Source organism: Fonsecaea monophora, assembly GCF_001642475.1.
Source record: "Fonsecaea monophora strain CBS 269.37 chromosome Unknown Scaff39, whole genome shotgun sequence".
NCBI lineage: Eukaryota > Fungi > Ascomycota > Eurotiomycetes > Chaetothyriales > Herpotrichiellaceae > Fonsecaea > Fonsecaea monophora.
This window is the reverse complement of record NW_019173970.1, coordinates 172649-194709: the sequence shown is the minus strand read 5'-3', so window position 1 is coordinate 194709 and position 22061 is coordinate 172649. Positions and strand designations below refer to the sequence as shown.

At 53.2% G+C, this 22061-nt stretch overlaps 9 protein-coding genes across 9 annotated transcripts; 5 read left to right on the top strand and 4 right to left on the bottom strand.

Annotated features, from left to right (window-relative positions):
- Positions 1-273: 273 nt before the first annotated feature.
- On the bottom strand, positions 274-1850 carry AYO21_05943 (hypothetical protein; the record flags this gene model as incomplete). The annotated part of the gene is made up of 2 exons (XM_022655909.1): positions 274-1745; positions 1793-1850. The coding sequence occupies 2 exons, from the start codon at positions 1848-1850 to the stop codon at positions 274-276; spliced, it is 1530 nt and encodes a 509-aa protein (XP_022511829.1).
- An 809-nt stretch (positions 1851-2659) lies between these two features.
- Positions 2660-4558, top strand: AYO21_05942 (hypothetical protein; the record flags this gene model as incomplete). Its single annotated transcript, XM_022655908.1, has 3 exons — positions 2660-2824; positions 2878-3119; positions 3172-4558. The coding sequence occupies 3 exons, from the start codon at positions 2660-2662 to the stop codon at positions 4556-4558; spliced, it is 1794 nt and encodes a 597-aa protein (XP_022511828.1).
- Positions 4559-5809: 1251 nt separating this feature from the next.
- AYO21_05941 (hypothetical protein) lies at positions 5810-7279 on the bottom strand (the record flags this gene model as incomplete). Its single annotated transcript, XM_022655907.1, has 1 exon — positions 5810-7279. One exon carries the CDS (start codon positions 7277-7279, stop codon positions 5810-5812), a length of 1470 nt encoding a protein of 489 aa, XP_022511827.1.
- A 220-nt stretch (positions 7280-7499) lies between these two features.
- Positions 7500-8813, bottom strand: AYO21_05940 (mRNA surveillance protein pelota; the record flags this gene model as incomplete). Its single annotated transcript, XM_022655906.1, has 2 exons — positions 7500-8675; positions 8736-8813. The coding sequence occupies 2 exons, from the start codon at positions 8811-8813 to the stop codon at positions 7500-7502; spliced, it is 1254 nt and encodes a 417-aa protein (XP_022511826.1).
- Positions 8814-9377: 564 nt separating this feature from the next.
- On the bottom strand, positions 9378-10222 carry AYO21_05939 (hypothetical protein; the record flags this gene model as incomplete). The annotated part of the gene is made up of 3 exons (XM_022655905.1): positions 9378-9952; positions 9999-10068; positions 10127-10222. The coding sequence occupies 3 exons, from the start codon at positions 10220-10222 to the stop codon at positions 9378-9380; spliced, it is 741 nt and encodes a 246-aa protein (XP_022511825.1).
- A 258-nt stretch (positions 10223-10480) lies between these two features.
- AYO21_05938 (hypothetical protein) lies at positions 10481-11820 on the top strand (the record flags this gene model as incomplete). Its single annotated transcript, XM_022655904.1, has 7 exons — positions 10481-10634; positions 10698-10705; positions 10771-10778; positions 10836-10930; positions 11001-11085; positions 11136-11463; positions 11518-11820. The coding sequence occupies 7 exons, from the start codon at positions 10481-10483 to the stop codon at positions 11818-11820; spliced, it is 981 nt and encodes a 326-aa protein (XP_022511824.1).
- Positions 11821-13379: 1559 nt separating this feature from the next.
- Positions 13380-15135, top strand: AYO21_05937 (hypothetical protein; the record flags this gene model as incomplete). The annotated part of the gene is made up of 3 exons (XM_022655903.1): positions 13380-13402; positions 13505-13857; positions 13913-15135. 3 exons carry the CDS (start codon positions 13380-13382, stop codon positions 15133-15135), a joined length of 1599 nt encoding a protein of 532 aa, XP_022511823.1.
- Positions 15136-16787: 1652 nt separating this feature from the next.
- AYO21_05936 (hypothetical protein) lies at positions 16788-18146 on the top strand (the record flags this gene model as incomplete). Its single annotated transcript, XM_022655902.1, has 1 exon — positions 16788-18146. The coding sequence occupies one exon, from the start codon at positions 16788-16790 to the stop codon at positions 18144-18146; it is 1359 nt and encodes a 452-aa protein (XP_022511822.1).
- A 1348-nt stretch (positions 18147-19494) lies between these two features.
- Positions 19495-21342, top strand: AYO21_05935 (hypothetical protein; the record flags this gene model as incomplete). Its single annotated transcript, XM_022655901.1, has 5 exons — positions 19495-19793; positions 19846-19874; positions 19926-20279; positions 20351-21140; positions 21207-21342. 5 exons carry the CDS (start codon positions 19495-19497, stop codon positions 21340-21342), a joined length of 1608 nt encoding a protein of 535 aa, XP_022511821.1.
- Between the last annotated feature and the right edge of the window lie 719 nt (positions 21343-22061).

Genomic DNA, 22061 nt, shown 5'->3' with positions numbered 1-22061 from the left:
GGTCATCCTTCGGATTAGTTGCAGACTCGTCCCAACCATAAAAAGCTTGTTCAGACCGAGGGTGGAGTGAGATCGAACAACGATCCTCAAGCTAGCTCTTTGAGAGCAAATCCAGAAACCGCCGATACTCCGTGGGATGAGCGCAAAGAGCTTCTGAGGGGCCAATGTTGGAGCCTCCAGACCGCACGGTTACTCAGGTCAAAGGCAAGGGTAACCTCGTACTCGTAGTCGCCACATAAGGACAACTCGCAAAGCACAAGGTACGACGGGACTTCACCTGCAGATGATAGTGACATCGCCCATTTCGCGACTCTTCAACCTCTCGGTGAGATCCTTCTCACTGATCCCCAGCTCCGTGCACATCTCGTCGAAACAGTGCGTACCGTCGAGAAACTCCGCTATTCTGGCATTCAGAGTCTGGTTCTCCACCATGGATTTCTCCACACTCCTGGACTGCTTGTGCTGTTTGTGTCTAGTCCGCGGGGATGTCTCTTCGGTGAAGTGGCGTTCGCTGGACATGCTCCGCGTCAGATCAGCGTACTGGGTCATGCTTCCGCCGGGCGGCCCGTGGGAGAATGCCCCTTTCTGTGTGCGGATGGCGTATCGGTGAACCCGATAGAGGAATCCCTTGATGACGCCAAACGTAACGAAACGCCGCATGTCGATGTTCGCAAGCAAGTTTGCATTCTGGGCATACCATTCTCGCACAGTGAGACCTTGTCGCAGGTTCGCGAAAAGCTGGACGATCGTGACGCCGTCGATGGGGTCGCCTTTCCCAGTCAAGGGCCATATCTCTTCATCTGGGAGGGTCGCATTCGTCAAGCCACTCGTCCGTCGTTCCGTGGCGCCGTCAATGACAGCTTCCTCTTGTCCGCCTGGGCCGAATGCCATATTGACGTACCGAGCGCATTCCTTCTGCATGTCGGTGTCCTTGGCGATCATGTTGGCAAATTCGGCGGTCGGGGCATAGATGGCGCTGAAGCTGAAGATGTCGAGCAATAAGATACATCCGTAGTAGAGCAGGTGTTTGATGCACTTCTTCGTGAGCTTGAGGTCGGCGTCGGCGAGCACCGCGATCCGTTTTACACTATTCACGCCATTGATGAAGGGAATGAGCCGCAGCATGGTCAAGTCCCAATTCTCGTCCACCATGGTCTCGATTCTAACGGTAAACAGTGGTACATGCCAGGGCTTGACGCTCGCGGGGTTCGGCAGTGTGGGGAACAGCTTGATGTTCAATGTGTTTAACTCGTCGATCGGAATCATGCATTCAGAGTAGTTGTTCAGATCTTCCATCAGCATCTCACACAGGCTGTATATCTTGCCCGAGTTTGGGGCTGCAGAGTCGTCACTCAAGAAGCGCGACTGCTCCTCCAGGCTGCGCATCAAGTGCGCCAATTTCTTCACCACCGACTTATACGAGGGCACGTCGATCGTTGCGGGGTCCCCAAGGACCAAGGCGAAATTGAAGATGAACTCATTGCGCGGGTATCGCGGGGATGTCAGACATATAGGATACGACAGGACGAGCGTGGGAGGCGTGTTCGAGGTGAGCGGCGGAGGGGAGAGGGAGATCAGATTCCCGCAGAGCGATTGACGAGGGATCACAAAGCGCGAGATGGTTGAGAAGGATAACAGTGGTGCGGTCGATGGAGTACTGGTGGCCGGGCCATTGGAGGACGATGCAGAGGGGTCGCTCGTAGTCAAGACCGAGTCCTCAGGCACTTGATGCACGATCTTGGGACCTGTACCCGTGTCAAAACTGGGTGTCACCTGTGGTTCACGGAGAGACGGAGCGGCGCGCCTTCGTGAGGATCAAACTTGCTGTAGAAGATGGCCTTGATCGACATGGTGTTGATTGGATGGTGCTCGCACCTCCTTGGGAAAACACATATGCCAGGGCGAGAGAGGGTTGCCCTCGTTCACATTGTTCGATCGATGGAGTGCCTTGTAAAGTACATACTAATCAAGATGTAGCGTAGCTGCGGTGGGAGATACGAGAGACAGAAGGTCGAGATTCGTGCCACGTGACCCACTTTCAGGGCTGAGGCTTGAGCCACGCAGCTTCAATGAGCGCCATCTCTACAATGACATAGCAACTCGCTAGATGACTACGAAGATTCCGTCCCGAAGTCTGTGCTTCAAGTGTCGACAACCAATCAATCCCTGACACGGTCCTTCTCACACGGGCTCGCGCGCCGACAGGATCATGTTGCCGAAATGTTCATCCACCAATTCCGCCCTCCACGCCGATGACGTTGCACGCTACCGAGCAATAGCATCTTCCAGGCCTGAAGGTACCACTAAAGCCCCTTGTGCTTGGCTTGTTCTGGCAAAGTGCGATTTTGACAATGCATCTCGCGTTGGAAATTCTGCAGTTCTCGTTGATTCCGCCATTCGCACTCGACACGGAAAATGCGAGCGGCTGCAATGCCCCTGGCATGTTTCATTGTTACTCATCAAGCCTCAACACGGTGATAGGTGCATCTTGAGCGGACGGGGTTCAAAGGACCGCAGAGATGAAATCAACATCTGGCCGAGTATCCGGGAGGCAGAAGTATATGGAGAGGGGAGGTATATCAAGGCGATGGAAGAAAGACCAAGGTCAATTCGGATACCAGCACAAGCAACCTCAAAACGACAGAAGACTTGATCTACTATGGACTCTTTGAGCAGAGACATCATTCGCGCCGAGGTCGACGCAAACAACGATCGACACGACACTTTATCCTACATCGCCACGCATGGGCCAGATATTGAGAGAGAGTGGTCTGAATCTGACGGGTCCTCACCCGTTTCCCGTAATGTCACCCATACTTATACGGTATGAATGGAAGGAGTTTCTACAGTTATCCTAGTGGCTAACAGCATGAGCAGAATGCCACCCAACACACACTCCACCCCGTCGAGCTTGAGCGGATAGCAAGGTCGCGGACACAGCATCAGCTCACCGTGGGCAGCCGACCATCAACCGGCGCACGACGGCGATCGACAGCTACCGTGCAGACGTTAGGTGCCGGTAAGCCTTTACCACCCAAAGACAACGCCGAAGGGTACGTGGTCGAGTTTGAGGGCGTCGACGACCCCGAACACCCACAGAATTGGCCGTTTTGGTACAAGTACGTCTGCTCCTGTTGTGCTGTCCTCGTCATCCCTAACATGCTCCTACAGAGTCAGAACATCCATCATCTTTTCCTTCATCACCTTCGTGGCCTCTTTCTCGAGCGCAATCTTCTCCTCCGCCATACAGCAAGTGTCTCACGAGTTCCACGTCTCTACCGAAGTCGGCGTTCTGGGTATCACGCTTTATGTGTTGGGCTTTGCTTTCGGGCCCATCCTCTGGGGCCCTGGTTCCGAGCTGCTGGGTCGCAAGCTTCCCCTGGTCGTCGCCATGTTCGGATTCGGCGTCTTTGCCGTTGCAGCCGCCACCGCTAAAGACTATCAGACACTGATGCTCGCACGTTTCTTCAGTGGCTTCTTCGCCGCTTGTCCCCTGGCGATTGTCCCCGCCTGCTTCGCCGATATGTACGACGACAGTCAGCGTGGCATTGCAATCACCGCGTTTGCCATGGCCGTCTTCTGTGGCCCCTTCGCCTCACCCTTTGTCGGTGGTTTTATTGCCGATAGCCATCTGCGCTGGCGCTGGACCATGTATATCGCCTCCATTATGGGCTTCCTTTCCACTTTCCTCACCCTCTTCACCAAAGAGACATACGCACCCGCGGTCCTCGTTGCTAAGGCCGGCCGAATTCGACGTGAGACGAAGAACTTTGCCATTCACGCGAAGCAAGAGGAGGTCGAGGTGGACTTTCTGGAGCTCGTCGACGAGAATTTCATGCGACCAATCCGGATGCTGTTCACTGAACCCATCATTTTTCTGATCACCCTGTACATGTCCTTCATCTACGGCCTCATCTACCTGTTCTTGGGCGCCTACCCGATCATTTTCCAAGGCGTCCACGGCATGAACGAGGGTGTGGGTGGCTTACCATTTATTGGTCTGATCATCGGCCAGTTTTGTGGTGGCATCTACATCATGATTGATCAGGTGGCATACAAGAAGAAGCTCGTGCGCAACCACGGCGTCCAGATCCCGGAATGGCGACTCCCGCCCGTCATTGTCGGCGCCATCGCCTTCTCCATTGGGCTTTTCTGGCTCGGCTGGACGGGCTGGAACAAATCGATCCATTGGCTCGCGCCGACTGCTTCGGGCGTGGTGACTGGCTTCGGTATCCTTTGCATCTTCTTGCAGTGCTTCAACTACATCATTGACACGTATTTGATGTTCGCTGCCTCGGCCATCGCCGCCAACTCCCTACTCCGATCGTTCTTCGGCGCAGGATTCCCCCTGTTCGCGGACCAGATGTTCCACAACTTGGGCATCCAGTGGGCTGGTACCCTGCTGGGCTGCCTCGCCGCGGTCATGATCCCCATCCCCGTGGTATTTTACATCTGGGGCCACAAGATCCGGGGATGGAGCAAGACCACAGTGAGCAGGGAGGCGGCTGGGAGCGACGAGGAGGACCTGCGACGGGAGAAGAGTGAGATTGAGGTTTGATTTTCTTTTTTTTGCACGGTCACTCGGCATGAATTTGGCATACGGAAAGTGATTCACGGTATTCACGGGTATTAGAATGGCATCTGGCACGTCTGGCGTACCACAGCAGAGAGACTCGAGAGGTTATGGCGTCCTTGGAGTCAAGCGCTTCGAACTTTGCATTAATGTCCTACCTATGGCTAGGTAGGTAGTATAATACATCACCAGTATATGTATAATGTGTGCCAGTGGTGAACATATCACGCCTGGCCGTTTTCTCCTTCTCCAAGCAAGGGAGATTTTAAGAACTGAGCTGCAATAGTTAGCATCAGGTTTATTCGTGTCTGGCCTAGTCTATTCTATTCTATGCACCTCACATATCAGAGAGATGCATGTGTTGGTCTTTAAGCGTCGGTGTGCGTTTTTGATACAATAGGTAGGTAGGTAGGTAGTCTCAAGTCTCAGTTCTAGTTTCAATTCTAGTCTCAACTTTCAAGGCTCGCGTCTCAAGCCTCACATCTCAAGGCTGAGTCGCGCTCACTCCCTGTCAAGACCCGGATTCCTGGTTCCTGATTCCTGAAGAGATCATACTTCATGGTTCATGGATATCTAGCTAGCTAGCTAGATGGAGAGCGCCCTTACCAGCCTGGTGGTGCTTGTTCCCCACTCGCTGCTCCTAGCTCCGTGCTCCCAGTGCCCAGTGCCCAGTGCCCAGGACCCCGTACGCCTGGAAAATGCCTGGCAAAAAGGAAAAAGGCGAGAAAGAAGAAACCCCAGGGAATCCAACGCCAGGTTTTTGTCCTTGCCCTTCTCTGTGCCGGGTATCATATGCAGAAATGCCAGAGAAACCCCCTCAAAAGGAAAATAAAACAAATTGGAAACAGCCATGGTTCCAGTGGTGACATTTCCTGTCTCAAAAGAAAAGAAGGGTATTGGCCGCGTTGAGTGTTGATGTTCTATCCAAAATGCTCAAAAACGCCATTAAGACCCAGCCATGCAGAATTGTAACCAAATCCTTTCCAGCGCAATGCAGAAGTGAGCCGTGAGAAGTCAAATGTCTGATGCTGTCATGTTCGTGTAGGTTGCTGTGCTGCTGGATTCGTAGACGGTGGTCGTGCTGGTGGCAGGTTAATGCAGTGCCGACTCACTTCCCAGTCAAACCAGTTACCACCTTCCCCAACCGGTGATTATATTCCTCTCTAGACACCTCATCAATTCGTGAAGTCATCAGATTCGTGCACCATATCTCCAAAACTTTTGTGTGTTGCCTGCTCATCTCATTTTCGCTTCAGCCTGCTCCAGAAGCTCCAACGTCAGAGCTTGCGTCGACGGTCCGAGGTCAATGAAATCATCCCTTGGAAGATCCCATGGAAGTCTCCTCTTTCCCTTTGGTCTTGCCCATGGCAATTCGGGCTTTTGCATTTTGGTCTCTGTGTCCTTTGACCGTGGCTTGAGCGTTGCCTCTGGAGCCTTGGGCCCTGGTGCTATAGGTGGACCCATGAGAGCCGTCTTTCCAGCTGCGGTCAACGGTGTTGGTGTTGGCTTCGGCGTGTCGATTTCTGCCTCCACTTCCTGGACGAGCGCAATGAGATCTTCGTCCTCTATTTCGTTGAACACCGAGTTGAAACTTTCAGAAAGAGCCTTTGATAGTGGCACACGAGACGGCGATACTGGAGCAGTTCTCAGTGTAACGGGGCTTGCTTCACGTCCCGGGAGATCGCAAATCAAGTTACTGCCAAGCGGACTTGTACTTTGTGAATTCTCTCGTGTTGGCAGATCGTCTGGAAGTGACTTTTGAGTTGCGCAGAGCATGAGAAAAGTCTCATCATCTATACCCTCGGTGAAGTCTTCATCCGGAAGCACTTTTGATGCACCAAGGCAATCTTCACTTGTGTCGAATCTCTTCGTTGCCTTGTTACTCTCATGCCTGATACTACCGTCATCATCCTGTGGAAGCAGTGTCTCCGTCGGAGACTGCTCCGAGATCTCGTTCCTAGTGGAGACTGTTGGTGGACTTTTCGGGTGCCCTTCAAGACTGGCCGTTGTCTCTGCTTTGGGAGAGGTTGACTTTAGCCGTGATAGCCCTCCTAACCGCTCCGGCGACGTGACCTTTTCTTCACTCAAATACTGACATGGTTTAAGTCGCTGGGAATTGATTTGCGACGGTCGCAGCTCTCTGAGTGTTGGTGACTGTCTCAGATTTGATGACGGTGCCGGTGAAGCATGCACAGTTGAGCCGTTACTTTGTCCTTGTCGATAGTCATCTACGGCTGGCTGTGCATCCTCTGCGAAAGTCTGTGATGGACTGCGGACCTCTTGAAGACGAGGTGGCTCTTCTGGACCTCCAGCAGTGGAACCGGAGGCCTGCATGTCCTCATCCTCCACAATAGGTTGAGCTCCTGTCGCATCCTTTGTCGCCCGAAGTGCTGGCTTGTGTCCAAAGAATTTGTTCAGTCTGGGTTGGCTTGCGGTCACCTTGCCCCAGGTGTCCTCCACGTTGATCCGACCTTCGTCCAACATCTTCTGTCTGACGACGCGCTCCTTCTCAAGCTTCTCCTCCCGCTTCCGTTTGTTCTCCGCCCGTTGTCTCTCTTTCTCCAGTTCTTTCTTTCGCTTCTCTTCACGCGCGTCCAACCTGTCTGCGCGGGCCATCTGGGACGCCGTGTATCGGAAACCTCCCTCTTTCTTGTAAGCCCGCTTGGCCTCCTTCAGGGTCATCGGAGGCTTCGCGGGCCGCGGCATCTTGGGCAAGAAAAAAGTAGGTCGGAGGAAAGTGTCTCGGCACCACACGCAGTTTGCACAGGAAAGTAACCCTGGTGCATTGACGCGATGGCTTGGACTAAACAAATAGACGAAATGCACGTCACTTTAGGGCAAGGCGGAAGAGGTTCCGCATGCAGCTCGGCAGACCTTCCCCATGCTCAACGAGGCTGAATGTTCAGCCACTGTTTGCTGTAGACCTTTATGATTCTTCGACATCGTGGTCAGGCTGCTCAGCGTCCTCGCCTTCGTCCTCCGATTCTATGTCTTCAACAGGAAATGTAAGGATGGCTGCAATACCCCCCAAGCCTTCCAGCCGTCTCCCACTCTCATGGTCGCTACTGAGGACTCTGACTTCGCCGCCCTCCACCTCTCTCACTCGATCGACAAGCCTGACCCATCTTCGTCTCGTAGCGACGTCCTGGCTTCGAAATAGGGCGTTGCTGATCAACAGAACTCCTCCACCACGACCCACAGCCCCCTTTTCAACGCATGCTTCGACCTCTGTCGGACCGTACCATGCCCGTCCGTCGTCCTTGCGTAGGAGAGCATAGAATTCGTCCATTAACGCAGTCTCCCGAGCATATTTTGTATCTTTCAACCTCACTAGCACCTCTGGGCTTTTGAGCACCTCGTTGAGGCTGTGGAGGTGGCCGGAGCTGCTGTGGATCACTATAAACGCATTCCGCCTCACCAAGTCTTGCAGCATCTTGTCCCCTTTTGTAACGGCGGTCTCACTGATCTGTTTCAGAAAGCCTGCTGCCGTGAATCCGGGACTCGCCAGTAAGATTGGAAAACTTGTGCTGTTATCTTTGTGCTCCATCAGGCCTTGAAGTTGTCTTAGCAGCGTGTCCAGCACGGTACTGTAGAACTTGGTCAAGCCTTTGTCGTGATCCGCCGATCTTCCGGCACCTGTCCGCTTTCGCGGGACCGAGACCTCGACTCTCTGCCTCAAGACGGTCTGGAACTGTGTGATGAAGCAAATGTTGGCCAGTCCTTCCTGCATGACGACCGCGACCGCTTCAGTGCCCCTCGTAGGATCTATAGCCTCTTCTAGCTGCGCACGCGCGACACTATCCCAACCCTCTGACCCATCAGTTCCCTCGACCACCTTTTCAAGGGTGAAGTTGCGCTGCAACTCGAGGTCGAGGGTGTGGAATTGCCCGATCTTTGTATACCTGTTCTCTCGTGCAATCTGGCCCGATACATGCAACTGCCCAGCCTGGGGGTCGAAATCCAACGACTTGACCCGTATCGTGAGGTTCGTGTGGACACGTTGAGACGACGTAGAGCCCGTCGACGAGGATTCGGTGGTCACCCGCCGGATGGCAGAGGCAGTGAGGAGGTCTGTGGGCCGAATGAGGTTATAAGCATGCCACTAATTGGAACACCTTTCAGAGTGAGCGCGACGGGGGAGCGGCCAGGGTGGTGGAAGTACCATGTCTTCAGGTTCCTCGGGGCACAGCGTGACGCTCCCACTCCCGTCGTCGTTGATATTTCGCTTGACCAGACGCATTGCGACGATGTCTAATTGTTCGGTTTGTCCGAGTCGTTGGTATCATTAGCGGTCGCAATTGCGGACGGGTGAGTGACAAAGATTGATACGAGGGGAATAATTTGTGGTCGTCGAGGGTTTACGTGGGGTTCCTACGCATTGTAGATTCGACCCCATCCCATTCGTCCCTTGAATATGCTTCGTGACGTACGATGTTACCCGATCTATCCTCCTCTGTATCTCAACGGGACACCAGATTTGACTCATACCTGACCAGACATGTTTCTTTCGAATGCATTACATCCTCGCTTGTCCTAGCGATTGTGTTTCTTCCAATATGGTGGTACTTCATTGTCGCGGCCTCACTATTCCAACATGCCTCAATGAATATCTCTTGCCCAAGTCTACCTTATTGGGTAGGCCACTGTACCTGGACTGATAAATCGGCCACACTTTGAGATTTGTTCTTCGGTAAATGACTCGTATCGACTATATTGACCGTTGCCCACGTGATCACCTTACTGCATTCAAATCCTCAAACTCCAGTTCTGTTTCTGCTACGCTTGGAAGTAATGAGTGCGAAGCTCAGGTTGACTGCCAGGTCCACATGTTCAGGCCCATCTTGTTCCCCGAGGTCACGGGCATTCCAGCGTGCAGGGTTTGCGGGTTACCCTTGCTATCGCCGCTGAGATTATCCCAGTACACGGCATTGCCTTGAATGGGCTTGAAGGTGACCCCGTCGTCGATGGGACGGTCACAGTCGACAAACTGGCACCACCACTCTTCCTCCTCGGGCGGTGGCTTCAGTCGAGGGAAGTTTGTACCTCCCCCGGTACAATTTGCGTGGATGTACACGAAGAAGGTCGACGCGACGTTGCCACCGACCGCGTTGGCGTCGCCGTACCAGTCGTAATGGTCTCGATACTGTCCTGCAATGCCGTAGTTCTGCACCACCAAGGGTTGGAAATCGCCGACGGGCTGGTAGAAAGGGAAAGCCTGTGCGCGCTCTTCAATCTGCTGGATGATCTTGTCCCTGGGCAGCTTGGCCGTCATGGAGGATCGGTACGCCGAGTCTCGGTGGACTTTGCCTTCGTCAGTCCATAGGACGGAGGGCTTGAAACGGGGTTCGCTATCGTAAAAAGCTCTTAGTAGCCCCAACACTGTCGGGGATGTCAATAGGCGATCTTGAAGAGTTTGGTCACTTACGCGAGCTGGACCAGATGAGAGGCTTCTTGCGGGGTGATGAAGTCTTGTATGTATACCACCAAGGGATCTTCTGACAGCAGGTATGTCTTCGGTCCCTTGCTATTTGTCCCGGTATTACTTTGCCATACAGGGAAAAGGTTCCAATCAGAGTACAAGTGCCCGACGCCGATAATCGTCGCCAGCACGGGTACCAGTACGAGAGGCAATGTCCCAACTGGCGTCATATTGGCATCGGATACGCGTATCGGGGAGCATTTACCCAAGCCAGTGGAGAGATCTGGGCAACGTCCAAGAACGAAGAAAACTGGTTAATTTGGATGTGGTAGAGGATCGGTGTTGTAGATGCAGCATATCATCCATCGTGCTCTCGGTAAAGGCGCCGACTGGCTGCTTGTTCGACCTGCTGTTTCTATGTAAGATTCATGCCCATGTTGACTTCTGTACAGCGATAGCATCTCACAATTCGACATCTACCGTCCGAGATGAAGGCCCAAATACTTGTTCGAACGTGGGTCACCGTCTTTGCCTTGATTCAGGTTCATGGCTGCAAGGCTGTGCTCGAGTACGCAGCGCCCGCAACGCTCAAAGCCCTCGTGTCGACCGCCCAGAGCAAGGACAACTTGGTCATTGCTGTCTGTAAGTTACCAAGTTGTTCCTTGCTTGTTTCTTCTTGCCACTAATGATAACTTTCAATTCTAGTTTGTCTGGTGCGTAGCTTTTCTCTCTCTCCGGTTCTGAAATCACCCGACTGAATGCCGCCGTCAAACCACAGCCTTGGTAGTACGTTGAGCGAGACAAAAGGGCGGGCGAACCATCTGTATATTGACCATTTATCAGTGAACAATGCAAGGCTCTGGCTCCAGAGCTGGAAAAGGTCAAAGAGGCGCTGCAACCGTGGCCGTCCGCTCAATTGTTACTCATCAACTGCGAAGGTGAATCGGATATTTGCCCTTCTTATGGGGTAGCTTCTTTTCCAACCATACGACTCTTGCATGGATCAAGACAAAGTCGATATAGAGGAAAGTTCCGGGCTTCCTCGTGAGTATTGCTTTCGCCGTGACTTCACAGCACTGATCTTTGCAGCGTTGTAACCAAAGTACTCCAAACTATAACGCAACTGGTTTCTCAACCTGACAGGGAAGCCTTCGGGACGTTAAAATCGTTGGACGTCCCGCTACTGCTCTTCGTCGTATCTGAGGACGAAGCTCCTGAGTTGTCGACCGTTAGAGCCCAGGTGGCCGAAAAGCTTCAAGACAAGTTTCTAGTGGCGACCACCACCGACTTGACCCTAGCCGAAGAAGCGGATATCCCACCCCCTTTTGTGGTTGTCTGGAACTCCCTGGACGAAGTCAAGCCCATATATCGTGACAAGTTCGAAATGGGACCGATTCTCAGGTTTGCAGAGCAGACCTCGACGCCGGTAATCGGTAGGCTGGACTTGAAATCGTACATTGACCACACCCAGGTTCCGTGCACTGTTCAGGCTTTGTATGTGTGTTCCTGCTAATTGGGACTCTAGTCGAAATTGCCGATCGCTTTTATCCTCGCCGAAACCGACAGAGAGAGAAAGACCATTGCCGAGTCATTGAAGCACGTTGCTCTCAAGTACAAAGGAAAGATCGACTTTGTAACCCTCGATACAACAAAGCTGCCCTTTTTGCTCGAGCCGCTTGATGTGGACGCCACACGCCTGCCTGCATTGGCACTACATCGTGGTGATGACGATGAGGTGTTTGTCTACGACCAGAATCGTCAGATCAACAGAAGGGACGTCGAGACTTTTATACAAAGAACCATTCATCGGCCGGTGACGGAACTATAGGCAACGTATCAGCGTCGAAATCAATGATCAGCTCAGAATTGGGCGACGACGGCTGCCTCCCAATCTGTTCTCTACCATTCAAACAGCTCCTGCACTGACCAAGCAGAACTTATCCCTATCGTTGTGATCTTTTCGTGGATCCGTGATGGCGAAAATGTACAAATACATGTCACTACAAGCACAGCGATCGATCCGCGACGAATCCGAAAGCGACGCCATTCTCGGAGAGAAACTTTCCGGCCACGCGCGCTGATCCGTGACGATGTCAATCAGCACTCGAGCTGCACAGCCAGGTTTTGCCACCAGGTCTCCTAGTGATCCGGAAACCTCCCTCGATACACATCACCAGATTTCATTGTTGGGTGTTGAAGAGGCTCGGCAGAGTAGGGCAGTGGGTGACAAGTCTACTGCCACATCAAGGCGCGGTTACCTTAACTGCTGGTGCTTGAACCAGGATTGGACTGGCAGCTTTCAGGCAGGCAGCTCTAATGGCCTAACATAACGACAATATTTCGCAGCACACTTTGGGAGAACTTAAGTTCCTTGAAGTATTCTTGTCTGGGGCCTTGGGGCGTTCTGATCCAACAACACCCAAAGTGACACCGCCGTTATCTGTCCTTTGCACTCAGACTGGGCCAATGTAGTATATTTTGGAGACGGGCGAGGGAGGTAGGCATTTTGAGTACTAACTAGCCGGCGAAACAGTTTACAACTTAGCGCGGGCTTAAAGCAGGGCGGCGGCTGCGAGGCACACGAGATCGTTTCCATGGCGGTGACGGGGGATCGGTCGCAGCTGGGATTGCACATCAGTGGTCGAGAAAGGCGAGAGGACACCTTCAAGTGGAGGTAGGGGGATGAGGTCAATCAACTCTTTTTTTTTCAACTGGGGACGACAAATCGTGTATCAGGTAATCCTCCGTGAGGTGTTCGTATTGGAGGAGTCTGTGCAGTTTTACCTTCTGCGCAAGGTGCAATCGTGACCAACCTCCTTGGAGCAAAATGAGGAGCGTTCAATCAAATTAAATCCCCCACCCGAGGGCGCTGTAGGCGTCCCAGCTAAGCCTAGTGAGCCCAAGTGGGCTCCCCCAGCCTCCCAGGCTTACCACGTCCCGTGCAACCTCCCAAAGTCAGGAGGCTCCGAGTGCTTCTAGGCACTACTGGTGGCACAGTTTGCACACAGGCTCCACCAGCTGCATCATATTATGTTATAGCTGCCGCTCAACGCTTTACCTCCGTCCTCCGTGCCTGGGAACCCAATTATCACCAGTTCGATTTCGCAACACCCTCCCCCGCCGCCTACTTTCCCATCACCAGACTGTTACACATCTTGCGTTCTGCTTCGTGTCTTTGGCAATATTCGCACTGATTTCGCCTCTCATATCATTCCTACCTCTTGAAAGCTGTCTTCTTGCACCACCTGCGCCTCACAAAGTCAGAACCGGCCCACCCTCAAGCTTTTCCGAAAGCTCTCCGCCTGCTGCCTGCTGCGCCATTGAGCCGATTTCACGTCTCACAGATTCTTTTCAAACTTGACAGTGCCTTTGCCTGGATCGCCTGCCATGGGAAGCTTCGTATTCAGATGGTGAGTCGATGCGCGTCGCTTCATGCTAATTTTATCGCCGACTCTGTGATCTACTGAGTCCGGCGCCAAGTTTTGACCAACCCGCTGACACCTGATTTCTAGGCCCCATCCTGAGGCCAATGATGTCCACGTCACAGGGACCTTCGATGACTGGGGAAAGAGCGTCAAGTTGGACAAGGTCGGCGAGATCTGGGAGAAAGAGGTGGACTTGCCCGTGGCCGACAAAAAGATCTTCTACAAGTTCGTTGTCAACGACCAGTGGATCATCGATCCCGAGGCACCTCAGGAAGACGACGGCCGAGGGAATGTCAACAATGTGCTACTACCTGAGAATATCAAGCCCAAGGCGTCCATGGTCCCAGAAGCTGTGACCACATCCAGCGCGGCTCCTGAGAGCACCACCGCAGCCTTGGCTGGCCAGGTGCCCTTGGAGCCCAAGAAAGAGGCCACGGAAGGTGAGTGAGCCGCAGAACTATGCTGTCGCAAATACTGACCTTGTCGTCTGTCTAGTCACCCCTGCGTCTGACTCCCAACTCAACAAAGAGGCAGCGGGAAGCGGTGTCCCGGGCACGTTCCCGGAGACACCAGCAAAGGAACCAGACTCGTTCGGCGTCAATCCCTTGCCGCCCACTAGTGGCGCAGGCAATCCCGTCGACCTTCCTGCAGGCGAAAAGGTTCCCCCACCCGGTGAAGTCACGACCAACACAACGCACTCTGCAGTGACCACGTCAAAAGAAGACTACGAAAATGCAGGCTCGGGTATTCCAATTATTGGAGGAGCGCTCGCCGCGCTAGGTCTCGGAGGCGCCGCAGCCAAAACGGAGAATCTGATCCCAGAATCTTCTTTGCCTATGGGAGCGGGCGCCGGAAATTCACTAGACGCAGGTCCTTTGCTCAGTTCAGCTGGAGCGTCGTCAACCACGGCTGAGTTGGCTGGCAAAGTACCTCTGGAAGAAAGCAAGCCGGCGACTGAGGTGGACCATGCGCAAGCGATCACAACCACGGTGCCTGAGGTGGTCAAGGAGTCAATCGCAGAGGCACATGTTGATCCCGAGGCCACGACGTCTGCCGAAGTTGTCAAGGAGAAGGCGGAGGTAGAAGAGGAACTGGTGAAAAAAGTGCCCGAGGTTGAAGAAGCCGGGGAGCCAGCACCGACGATTGCAGCTGCCACGACTGAGACCGCGCCGTCGGCCACTCCAGCTTCAACAGGCGGCCCTGTTCCTGGGACATCCTCAGCTGCTGCAGCCGCGGTAGCTGACGGTGCCGACGGGACGGTTGAGCCCACAGAAGCTGTGCCACACAAGGTCGAGCCAGAGAAAACGGAGGGAGACACAACTGAATATGCGCCGCCACACGCAGCAGGTGTGGCTCCTGGAGTGTCTGAGTCTGCGGCGGCGGCGGTCTCTGATGGCGCCGAGGATCCCACACTTGCCGACGAGCCTGCGGTGCAGTTGATGAACAAGAATGAGGCTGAAACGGCGGAACCTGCCGTGGCCGCGGCTGCGGCCACCACCGCCACCGAACCGGCCACAGTCACCGCACCCACGGCGGCGGCACCAGAATCCAAGAAGGAGGAAGCCAAGGCCGCAGCACCTGCAGCACCGACGAGCGCCACTTCAACGCCGACGAAGAAACCAGAAACTGCTCCGGCCACCACACCTTCGTCCTCGGCGACTAAGGAGAAGAAGAAGAAACACCGAGTCAGCTCATTCTTCAAGAAGATCTTTGACTAGATGCCAAAGAGGCCGGCGGGATGTTACACAGACCAGGAAAAGGCCGAAGCGTGATAGAGCAAGTGAAGGTGCGCAGCGAGAGTGGAGGACGGGAGTGGGGGCTTGCGGCGCGGGAGCAATTGGGATTGCATTGCGAACGGGTCGGCGCACCCGCTGGGGTTTGGACAGCGGATTCGTGTTGATTTGGGACTTGTTTGTCTTGTAGATATCCCCTGCCGTTGTGTTTGTATTAGGAGAGAGAAGGACCTTTTTGGGGTTCGATAATGGCTAATCCGAATGCGTTGATGCGGCTGTCGCAATTTCATCGTCAACTACTGGCTGGGACAGTGGAGGGGAGAGATGTTCTCGTAATGTTCTAGAAGCACCAGAAGGATTCTCGAAGCTGTCGAAGCTGTGGGAGCTGTGGGAGCTTGATGCAGCACAGCCGGGAATCTGCAGCCCCATGAGCAAATCTTTTTCTCTCCCAGGGTGTGAGAGTACGGGATCAAGCCCTTTCTCTTCTGTCCCTGCTCCTCTCTGCCAGTCTTCCAACCCCTGTGATTGCTTGGGCCTTCACACCTTCATTGCTGGGTGCACGAAGCAACCTTCTAGGTGATCCGGTGGCTGCACGAACAGATGTTCCGAGGCCAATCAGTGCCTGGTTCGGCTCGTCGTTGACCGCCTAGTTGATGCACCGTCTGTAGCGATGACATCGCCTATCAGGTTCCTTGGCTGTGACTGGTCGGAGGTAGGGAGCTGCTTGAGCTTTGAATCCAATTGAGGGGAGGGGTATGCTGCGGACGGTAAGGGGAGGAGAAAGGAGGAGTGACAGAGAAGAGTGTTGGCTCGACGGTGGTGCTGTGAGATCTTCTGGTTGGGTTATTCTTGCCCTGTTTTCTTCTTCCATTGAGCTACATTACATACTGTTTGCTGGAGTAGCTGAAGGAGCTGTTTGTTCCCTCCATCGAGTAACATTTAAATAGCCACTGGCCAGTTGCCTGCGCTGCGCAGCTTGCAAAATAGACTTTACCTACCCATTTCAATCCCCCTCCTCATCTGTTCCCTTCTTCCTTTCTTTTATATTCAACCCCCGGCTTTCGCTTTCTCGCCTACCCGCTTGATCGTGTGCTATCCAATCTCTGGCCCTTTCAACCAAAGTGGTCCTCGGTTACCCCTCCACTGCGTCATCTGCGCCTCAGAGTTGCTCATTGCCCCACTTGCTCTCTTTCCTCACCACCTCCAACCAGCCAACCAACCTACCACTCCCTCTCGTGGGCTGGTTCGCTCCACTGTCTGCAGAATCCAGCGTAACTCGCCGTTTGCCAGTGGACATCAGACTGCCGCTTCATTGCCTGAGATAGGCATTTCGCCCTTGCCCATTCTCGCCTGTTTCCCCCTACTTGTCTCACAGACAAACCCGTCCTGCAATCCGTCAAGTCTGTGGCCCACGGTTTCACGGTCCTCGTCGGTGACAGGCCACCCTACCTGCCCAAAAGAGGGTCCTTCCGTGTCCTTCCAAAAGCACCAAACGACCGCCAGTTGAGTCCGTCCGCAGGCAAATCCTCCTAACCCGAGCTTAAGCCAACGACAGTAGCAGGCGGTCCCTGGGGTCTCAATACCCACACCCAAACGACGTCCTCCCCCACATCCTCAGACCTCTGCCGCAAATATCCATGTCTCTTCCTCCTCCTCACCAAGCCATTGTTGATGCTCTGATCAAGGACTTGAAACAAGCTAAACCCGACGACCCTCTCCAGTACTGTGCCAATTACTTCAATCGCCAGCTCGAACTCGAGCGGTCCTTAAGCAGAGCAGGAAAACCCACCACGAACACCAACGGCAAGATGGCAGATACCGCTGGCCCGTTCGATAATCGTAGCCCTTTTGCAGCCAAGAACAGCATACAAGAGGAGGACGAAGAACGTGACACCTTTGGCTCTCCAACTGATGCCACTTTCAAAGCTCGTGATTCTGGTCGGTCTCCCTTTGGGGGTTCTGGCTTTGGCGCTGCAGCTGGAGGCGCAGCCAGCGGCGGCCTGTTTGGCAACTGGCTAGGCAATCAAGCGTCAGAGGAGACGGAACCACAAGCGCAGTCATTGCCCAACAACTATGCCGCCGGCCGCAGAACATCAGTGTCCGCTGAATCTATGCAGCCGGACTCGGATTCGGGCAGTTGGAAGCCTCCCAAACACCCAAAGACGCCTGAGCAGTACGAGAGACTCCGGCACGCGGTGGCTGGCAACTTTTTGTTCTCCAGTCTCGACGAAGAATCGTTCAATCTCGTGCTCGACGCGTTGATGGAGAAATCAATCCCTGCGCCCAACATCAAAGTCATTACCCAAGGGGATGAAGGAGACTACTTCTACGTCATCGAGTCTGGAGATTTCGACATCTACATCAACCCCAGCGGAGCTGTTGAAGCGGGGCCAGAAGGCATGGGAAACAAGGTGGCGACAATTGGACCTGGAGGTAGCTTTGGTGAACTGGCATTGATGTACAATGCTCCTCGAGCCGCGACCGTCGTGAGTTCGTCTAAAGGAGGCTTACTATGGGCGCTTGATCGTGTCACCTTCCGACGAATTCTCATGAACAATGCCTTCCAGAAGCGAGAAATGTACGAGGGGTTCCTCGGCGAGGTGCCTTTACTCTCGTCCCTGAAGCCCTACGAGCGAAGCAAGATTGCCGATGCTTTGGAGACGGTCAAATACGAGCCGGGGCAAAACATCATCACCGAGGGAGAACCTGGCGATGCCTTCTATCTTCTGGAATCCGGACATGCAGTGGCATACAAGCACGGCGTGGATCATCCGGTCAAAGAGTATGGCCGTGGTGATTTCTTTGGTGAGCTGGCCTTGCTGGATGACAAGCCTCGTGCTGCCAGCGTGGTAGCCAAGGACAATGTCACCGTGGCCAAGCTCGGAAGAGATGGATTCAAACGGTTGCTCGGACCTGTGGAGAGTATCATGAGACGAGAGGAATACGAGAACGCAGAGGAGATGGATCCTCTAACCCAGCAAAAGACTGTGACATAGCTGGGTGTCGGTATGGGTAGTTGAGTCTTTGGAATAGGGTGACTGGACCATGAGAAAGTCCAGATATCCACGACCAAGCAAACACATCGAGGACCTCGGGAACCAAGTTGGCTCGAAGAAGGGCGAACTAAGACCCAGGCTCTCTGCCAGTCGTGGTCAGTGTCGATCTAGGGCTGAAGGGAGGGGGCTATCAGGGCAAGCGTAGGCTTGAATGAAACAATGGAATACCAAGGGCGGCAATTAGTTAATGAAAATGGATTTCTACTTTTCACTCTGGGCTATATGTTGCTGTGCTCCATACACCCATCCTCTTGGGCGTTTAATTTATTCACATGTCTCTTTGAGAAGAGCACGGAGGAGCTTGGGAGGTGGCCGAGGGGTGTCATCACGTGAGAGAATAAAGAACATTCCTAATTACGTCAGCGGATCGGCAGAGTTGCCCTCGGAACATTGAGATCTCACCATCTTCGTGTCTCAACGACACTAGCCGGACTAGGAAACCAATATCAGATCAGCCTGGCGTCTTCTTGGATGCTTTAAATGCACCTATAGTCTCCATCTCACTTCCATCTTCTTTCTCACTCTTTTGTTTTCACCACTTCAGCATGGCCTATGTATACAGCCACACTCTGCAGCAGTATACGGTGTCCATCGGCATCGTTTCCGGCCGTAATTGCTAGCAGCAGACCCTGAACTCGATCTAATCTGTTCGATTACTGATCTGGTTCCATGATGCATGATTGGCTCCAGTACGTCGTTATTGGACGCGGCGACTTCGTTTGCTCCAATGACAGGACCGCAATGGAGACCTGGCCACTGACCCATTACGCCTTCACTTGCTATTTTGTCTTCCACATTGTTCAGCCCGCGCCTTGACTTCTCTTTGGGGTGAAACTCCGTTGCCATGTTCTGCAGCCTCTCCCACTGACCCGAGGCATCCCCTTGCCAAGGTAGCCGATGTTCACTAACCAGATAATGCTGTCCTCCATGTAGCGGGGTTCCTTCAATGTTTACTATCGTTTAACACGATCAACCAGGTAAAATTTTGAGCAAAGGGTATTGTTCGTTCACAAATATACCCTTGAATGGCGCCTGGAACCATTAGTCACCGCAATTCCCAAGAAATGGTGTGACGGCGAGGCGGAGCGGTCAACAACCCATATAAACCCCCTGAGACGGCCTGCTGTATCCGAAAAGTGGCCGAATTTCCCAAGTGACATACCATCAGCGGATCTCGAAGCACTCTTGTTGGCGTCTTCTGTTCCCTTCTGAGCATTCGGGTGACATTGGCTATTGCAACTCTGACTCTGCCTTTTGTTACTCTGCTTTTAACGTCACGAATCCCTCTATGCCGTCCAAAGACAAGGAAGATTACAGCGCTGAGACGGCAAAGATGGGCGAATCTGAATCCGACAGCTCCTCTGCTCATTCGCTCCCTGTTCCCGTTGTGACACCTGAACCTGACCTTGAGAAGACGACAAGCAAAGCTTCCCATCGCACTAGCAAAAGCGGTCGCTCTAATCCCGACCATGTCCCAGCAACGGCGCAAGATTGGGATGGCGAAGACGACCCAGACAATCCACTAAACTGGCCACTGCCTATTAAAATCTACCATACCTTGGTCCCTGCACTACAATGCTTCACAGTGTATATGAGAAACCGATGCTGAATCACTTGCAAGAAGGCTAATGAGTGACAGGACTTTTGGTTCCTCGGTCTACACCCCCAGTGAGCATGGACTCTCCCTCACAAGAGATTGCTTTACTGACACTCACTCAGGTGTCCCGGAGGTTGCCCGCCACTTTGGCGTTAGCACTACCGCAGCAATAGTCCCTCTGACTGTCTACGTGATCGGTCTGGGATTCGGCCCTGTCCTCAGTGCCCCGCTCTCAGAGACCTACGGACGTCGCGCAGTCTACTTATCCTTCTTCCCACCGTCCCTCCTCATGTCGCTCGGCGCGGGTTTCTCGAAATCGTATGCCTCTCTTGTCGTCTGCCGCCTCCTCGCCGGCCTTCTAGGCTCGGGTTGCCTGGCCGTCGGGGCTGGCACCAATTCCGACCTGTTCTCCCATCTTCACCGAGCCGTTGCCAGCGCAGTGTTTTTGCTGGCACCATTTCTGGGTCCCGCTTTGGGTGTGTTACTACCGGAACCCCCCCCCCCCTCTCGTATCAAAAAAACATTCAGCTAATTTTATTGGCTGTAGGACCTACTTTGGGCGGATTTGTTACCATGAAGAAAGGCTGGCGATGGACACAATGGTTAATCCTTTTCTGGGGTGTTATCGCCTACGCTATATCGCTTCCCCAGAGGGAAACATACAAGAAGATTATCTTGAAGGAACGTGCACAGAAACTGGGTCTTCCGCCTCCACCAAATCCGCTTCCTCCAGGGATGTCGAAATTCCGGTTCGTTCTCGTCGTTACTCTTCTGAGGCCGCTACGGATGTTGTTCACGGAATCTATCGTCGCATTCTTCAGCATTTACACTGCCTTCAACTTCAGCGTCCTGTTCGGGTTCTTTGCCGCCTTTCCCGTTGTGTTCCAGTCGCCTTATCCTGAGATTCAGATCTACCACTTCAACACCGGCGAGTCCGGGCTGGTCTTTCTGGGAATCGGCCTGGGTGTTGCTTTGGCGACCTTGATTTTCATCTGGATAGACCGCTTGATATACCGGAAGAAAACACTCAAAAGACGATCACAGGGTGACTTTACACCCCTGGCCCCTGAGGAGAGACTTTGGGCGGCGATGCTTGGCTCATTCCTTCTGCCGATTGGGTTGTTCTGGTTCGCATGGACTGCCAAGAGAGAAATACACTGGATCTCGCCGGTGATTGCGACGATTCCATTCGGGATCGGCAATCTGCTAGTTTTCTGCTCTTGCGTCTTATATCTCATCGACACATACGGGCCGTTGACGGGTGCGAGCGCCGCCGCGGCGAACGGGTTTTTGAGATACGTGATTGGGGCGGTGTTTCCGCTATTTACGGTGCAGATGTGAGTTTGAGAGACCCTTGGACGCTTAGTTCCTACTCTCCGCCGGCTAGTTGCTGACCGAAGCAGGTACCGCGGTATGGGCGTCGCTTGGGCGACCAGCCTCATGGGATTTGTCACTATTGCTTTGCTGCCCATACCTTGGGTCCTGTACAAGTATGGTCCGAAGATCCGACAGCGGAGCGCATACACACTGTCGTCGTAGAGATGATCAACCACATCGACACTTTCAGGGCGAAATACTGTGTGGGAGCGCCCTCGCATGGATGTGTCTTGACTTGTCGAAGTCGATAGACGTTCTTGTCACCACCGAAGTGACAAGCCACACCCATCTATTTACAGTTATAAGAATTGTCTCATGCTGGACGTTGGTATATGAGAGAGAATTGTTACCGGGCACATCGAGGGAGCTATGAGCTATGCATATTTATTTTGCTCTCGGTCAACTCATTCAATGTTGGGTCAAACTGCAAAGCATGTACGTATACAAGTATACACGGGCGATGATAGACTTGAAAGGTATCTAATAACAACCTAGTACTCGGTGATTAATTCAAAACTTAGCCACTGATTACTGCGCTCTATGCATATACATACGCACAACAATTGTTCATTGATACTATATGTGTCTTTACATCCAGATCCAGAGTCCAGACCGTACATGTGGAAGTGTGAACATGGACCAGACACCCTCTCCCATCACTCACACCTCGGATATTGAACTTTTTATTTTTGGGTCTCTATCCAGTCATCTATCTATATATAGTACACACGGAGTCTCTCCTCTGTCTGCCACTCTGTCGTAGATAATGAATGCATGATTCTTTTGCGCCATTGTGGTATTTTATCGATCTTGCTGAGAGGGACGGATAGGCGGCGTGGGATATGGGACAGGTAGGTAAGTAAGTAAATTGCTCAGATGGA